This window comes from Dipodomys ordii, unplaced genomic scaffold, assembly GCF_000151885.1.
Source record: "Dipodomys ordii isolate 6190 unplaced genomic scaffold, Dord_2.0 Scaffold10502, whole genome shotgun sequence".
Classification (NCBI taxonomy): domain Eukaryota; kingdom Metazoa; phylum Chordata; class Mammalia; order Rodentia; family Heteromyidae; genus Dipodomys; species Dipodomys ordii.
This window is the reverse complement of record NW_012277714.1, coordinates 1-5,199: the sequence shown is the minus strand read 5'-3', so window position 1 is coordinate 5,199 and position 5,199 is coordinate 1. Positions and strand designations below refer to the sequence as shown.

The following is a 5,199-nucleotide window of genomic DNA, read 5'->3' as shown; positions in this document are numbered from 1 at the left end:
CCTTGTTTCCTCTTCTCCATCTTGCTACCTCAGGATCAAGATGTGGGAGCCAGTGCAGAGCTGTCCTGGGCCTCTGGACTGGGGCAGCCCTGCTCCTGGCCGGTGCTCCACCCTCAGGCTCACCTCAGCCACCGGCTCCTCCCTCATCTGGCTGGCGTTCCGTTCTTGGTGCTGACTTCCGACTTCAGGGGGCCTTGGCAGCTGGTGCTGGCCATGGTGCTGACCCTCTGGGCTCTGGCTGAGGTGCTGGTGCTGGCATAGCACCAGTGGCCCTTTCCTACTGGTGGGGCTGGGTTTGGAAGAAGGAAGCCGAGAGCCCTTTTTCCTCCCTTGAATGGGCTTCTACCACGCTGGACAGCCATGCCCAGCCTTCCACTGTGATTCCAGCCTGAGGTGCCGGGTGGGGGCCCCAGATTGAGCATAGCCAATTAAGCAAGTAGTACTGGCTTCCCAAGGTTTCCTTGAGCTCAGGGTGTGGCTTCAGGTTCATGAGAAACCCATATGGGCTACCACCTGGAACACTAGGCCCCGCCTGCCTGGGCAGGTTTGGCTGGGGCGTACATAGTAGGATCTAGAACAACCTGCTGTGGAGAGGCCAGGACCGCCCTGCATCTTGAAGATCCAGGGCTACTGTGGAGCTGAAATCCACCAACAACTTGGAGATGGAGTTGAGCTGGAGATCTGGGGGTGTCAACTGGGGATCCCGAAGTTTCCAACTAGGGGTTCCTACTGGGGCTGGGGTCCCTGTGTGGGAGGTGTCAGGTCAGGACTACGTGTTGTATCTTCGAGCGCCCCTCTGCCCCGGCTGCTGCTCGCATCTGCTGTAGCCCTGGGGCTCCCTCCTAGGAAGAACTCAGGGGTGTTGAGGTTTGGCTGCCACAGAAGCAGGTAGCACTTAGGCAGGTAGAAGTTGGCCAGGATGCCCAAGGCACAGAACAGGATGGCACCCATCTGCACCGCAGGCTGATAAATGACCGGCACATTGGCCAGGAGAGGCACAAACAAGACCCAGGTGATGAAGTAGACCAGCATGGCGAAGGTGAGACCCCGAGCGCGGTTATAGCAGCCAGGCCGGGTCTGAACCAGGAAGGTGCCAAGGAAGCAGAGGAAAGCCAGGGCGGCGTTGGTGACGTGCACCAGGCCCAGGCTGGCCCAGGAGTGCATTTGGCAGTGCACCAGTGCCTCGGTGGGCAGCACCTGCCAGTCGGTCACTAGGCGTGGCGGGGACGCTGCCAGGTACCAGGCGCACAGCGTGGCTTCCGCCAGGACAGCCAGGAGCACCAGCAGCCAGGCCCAGGGCCCGTGCAGGGGGCCGCGGAGCCAGGCTGCCCAGCGCGGCGGCAGCTCCGACTCTGCAAAGGCCTCCACTGCCTGCAGGAAGAGTGTGCTCAGGCAGCCTGTGAGCGGGAGGTGGGCCAGGGGCTGCTGAGCCACGCAGCTGGTGGGTCCTGGCTGGCCTGGGAACAGGAGGACACTGAGGCAGACAAGGCTCAGGCAGGCCAGGCCAAAGCAGGCCAGAGGCCCGCCTGAAGCCCGCACCAGCGGGCTAGCCCGGTGGCACAGGAAGAGCCCTAGAGCAGCCAGTGCCAGCCCCAGCACCAGGCTGAGCAGCAAGAGCAGCAGCAGCACCGCAGGCTCCCCCCATGCCAAGAACCTGGGCCGGCGGGGAAAGCAGCGCGTGCTCCGCCCTGGGGACCACTGGTCCTGTTCACACGGGGTGCAGGTGAGGTCGTCTGTGGGGTGGGAGGGATGAGGATCATCCGGTGAGGGCTGGAGCTGGGGGCCCTGGCCTCCGCCGCAGAGCCAGCGCTCTGCCCGAGCACCACGGGCCGTCCTGGGGAGGCTGCTCACCTGGACTCTGCCGGTAGCTGCCTGCCTTGCAGTCTATGCAGTCATAGCAGCAGGAATGGAAGCCTTTCACTCGGCGGACCTGTCCCTCCTCACACTGCCGGGAGCACTGGGACACTGGTACCTGGGCACAGGGCCTTGGGTCAGGCTTTGTTCACGGGTGCCCTCCCTCTACCCAGACATCCTAAGTCCCCAAGGCTGTCTGGCGGACCACGCACCTTGCACCCACCTCCTTGCTTGGCCACCGCATCTGTGAGGGCTGTAGCCAAAGGCTGCCGTTGAAGGTGCCCACAGTGAGCAGTACCGGTGTGGGGCTCTGCCACACCCACATCTTCAGGTCATACTCCACCTCCACACTCCCTTTGTCATTGAACTGCAGCACCAGCTCTCGAGCTTGGAAGCTCAGGTTGTACATGTTCTTCAGGAGCTGAGGGGACGGGTGGGGTGGAGAAAAGGCCGACCTAGGAGCCACCCAGCCAACAGGCTTTGACCTTGCCTGGTGACCCGGAGCTCCTTCAAGGACCAACTAAAGCTCGGTTCTTACCTGCCACGGCTGCAGCTGCCCTGGCGCGGCGCAGCTGGAGGCGTTGCACCGCAGAGCGGTGTGAAGGGCCTGGGCCACGCTATGCACGGCTGCATAGGTGGCGAAGATCTGGTGGTGCAGCTGCCCAGCCGACAGGTTCTGCAGCAGCCAGCTGGATAGGTTGCGCAGGGTGATGTGATCGCACTGCGGGCAGCGTGGCCCCATCACCCGCTCCTCCTGGTCTTGTTCAGCATTCAGCGAGGCACAGAAGGCCGGGTCAGCAGCCAGGGCCAGCCGGGTCTCCACATAGTGGGAGAATTCAGGCAGCAGCGTGCCCCGCTGCAGAAAGCCAAGCACAGTGCCCACCTGGGCGATGTTGGGCAGTGACAGGAGCAGGTCTGAGGTCAGCCAGGCCTCGCTGGCCACCCAGACTTTGGGCGAGAGCCGGTGGTAGATACTGTAACTGAAGAGGGAGTGGACGGCTCGGGCAGAGGCAAACAGCACCACCACCTCCACTTTGCTCTGGTTCACTTGGTGCAGGACATCTGGGAGCTTGCCCAGGGGCTGGCTATCGATGCGGGGCAGCGGCACCAGGCCCTCATGTGCGATGCAGATGCCCTGTGCATTGGCCAGGCCCGAGAAGATACTCAGACCCTCCCGGCCATAGTCATCATTGCTGCCCAGGGCTGCCACCCAGTTCCACCGGAATTTCTGCAGCAGCGCCACGATGGCCTCTAGCTGTGTCCGGTCGCTGGGCACCGTGCGGAAGAAGGCCGGGAATGTCTCCCGGTCGCTCAGCCGATCCATGCTGGCGCTGTAGCTGACCTGTGGTGGACAAGACGCCTTCTGATGGGGGGTGTCCCGTCGACTTGGCTGGCTGGGGGTGGGGGGAACAAGGCAGCTTACCTGTGGCATGAGGAAAAAGCTGAAGAACTTGCCGGTGATGAGGGCTAGCTCTGAGGTGTGGGGCCCGATGACTGCCAGCACGCGGGGCTGGTACTTTGTGTAGTTGCAGTAGGCGGCGATGCGGTAGCTGCCTGCTTTGGCCAGGAACATGAGGCTGGGCTTTATGGTGACCACAGGCTCTGAGCAGGTGTCATACAGGTCATAGCCCAGGTGTACTCCAGGCAGCAGGGCAGACCCATTGTTGATCTCCTCCACTGCCATCTTCATAGCCATCGCCAGAAACAGACCCAGGGACGAGAGCCTGAGGCCAGCCGCGGAGGGACGTGGTGACTGCCAGGGCGCCCCCCCCCCCGGGCACTGCCCTCCCTCCTCACCCTTGCTGCTGCCTCTGTACCTGGTGCACACGATGCCATTGGGTCGTATCCTGTGGTGGAGGCTGGCCTCCTCTGCCAAGCCCAGGGGGAAGAGCCCGCCCAGCACATACTCCCCTTGTGCCCGGAGCTGCTGGGACAGGCAAAAGGAAGCCCCGGTCCTGAGGCCCAGTGAAGCCACCAAGCTGAGGCTTAGGAGAACTGGGCCCAGCATGGCAGGTAGCAGCTTCCAGCAGGGAGGAGTGGAGCAGTGGGGCTGGTGGGAGCACATGTAGCCAGTCCAGAGGGAGGGGCTGGAGGATTTGCTTAGCAAAACTAGTGCCATGCTCAGCCTCCAAGTTCCTGGGGGCCGGAGCAACTTCCTCACTACTTCAGGCCTGGAAGTGTGTGCACACCGGGCTCCTGTTCATATATTCCTGTCCTCACTACCTCAGGCCTGTGTGCACACCGGGCTCCCATTCATGTATTCCTGTCTGGCCCCTCTGGTCAACAGCTATCCAGCAGGCCGGCTCTGCCAAGGCCCAAGCTGCTTGGCAGTTCCCACCCTCAAAGCAGCATGGCAGAGTGGAAAAGGGCAGAGGGCAGAGAGGCGTCCTGGGCTCTGTGTGTGTGTCTCAGCCGCCTGCAGGAGGGCTGAGGTGGCAGAAGTGTCCCAGGGCTTTTTATAGGCACAGAAACCCTCTCTCCCCAGCTCTGGGAAGGTCTGGTCCCAGTTCAAGGTGCACATAGGGATAACCCTGCCAGACCCCCAGAACGCTGGGACGGTGGGCAGGCAGTCCAGCTAGGAAGGGTCACCTGAGGCTAGGGTGGAGTGCCAGCTAACTGATGGCTACGGCCGCCCGGCCTCCTGGCCCCAGCCGTTCCTCTGCCAGGAGTCTGACACCCAGAATGCGGACGCCTGCCCGGGCTTTACCACCTTAGCAGGTGCCTCTCTGGAGACAGCTCACAGCTTCCTTAGGGAGGGGCTCATGCAAACAAGGGAGGAAATGCAGTAACCAAATGGGCTGGTGCACCTGATGCAGGTGTGTGCCCATGCGGGGAGGGTGGATAGTCCTCCCCGCCCCCCCCCCGGCCTTTCCTGGGCTCCCAGTCTGCCCCTTGGGCCTGGGTCTGGGGGAGAAGCCTCCATGACACAGTGAGCGTCCAGCTCCCTGGCCCAGCTAGGGGCAGCCAGCGCTATTCCCATTACGGAGTTCAGAGTGACCCACAAGCTCCCAACACCCGGGGCACTGCCTTACTGTCCAACCTGGAGCTGGGGCTGAGACTCTTGACCTGCGAGGGTTTCAGCTTCAGCTGGCCCTGTCTCTTTCTTGCTGCCCAGTGAGGCCCATAAAGCACAGGAAAGTGTGCAAACGGCTTGGCACAGTGAGGCCCGTAAAACACAGGTAAGTGTGCAAATGGCTTGGCACACTGAGGCCCGTAAAGCACAGGTAAGTGTGCAAATGGCTTGGCACACTGAGGCCCGTAAAGCACAGGAAAGTGTGCAAACGGCTTGGCACAGTGAGGCCCGTAAAGCACAGGAAAGTGTGCAAACGGCTTGGCACAGTGAGG

The 5,199-nt window shown here is 62.3% G+C and overlaps 1 protein-coding gene across 1 annotated transcript; it reads right to left on the bottom strand.

Annotated features, from left to right (window-relative positions):
* Positions 1–726: 726 nt before the first annotated feature.
* On the bottom strand, positions 727–3,862 carry LOC106002432 (taste receptor type 1 member 3-like). Its single transcript, XM_013037310.1, has 6 exons — positions 3,672–3,862; positions 3,278–3,578; positions 2,393–3,196; positions 2,078–2,275; positions 1,852–1,972; positions 727–1,733 (listed from the first exon to the last, which is right to left on the bottom strand). Exons 1-6 carry the CDS (start codon positions 3,860–3,862, stop codon positions 727–729), a joined length of 2,622 nt encoding a protein of 873 aa, XP_012892764.1.
* Between the last annotated feature and the right edge of the window lie 1,337 nt (positions 3,863–5,199).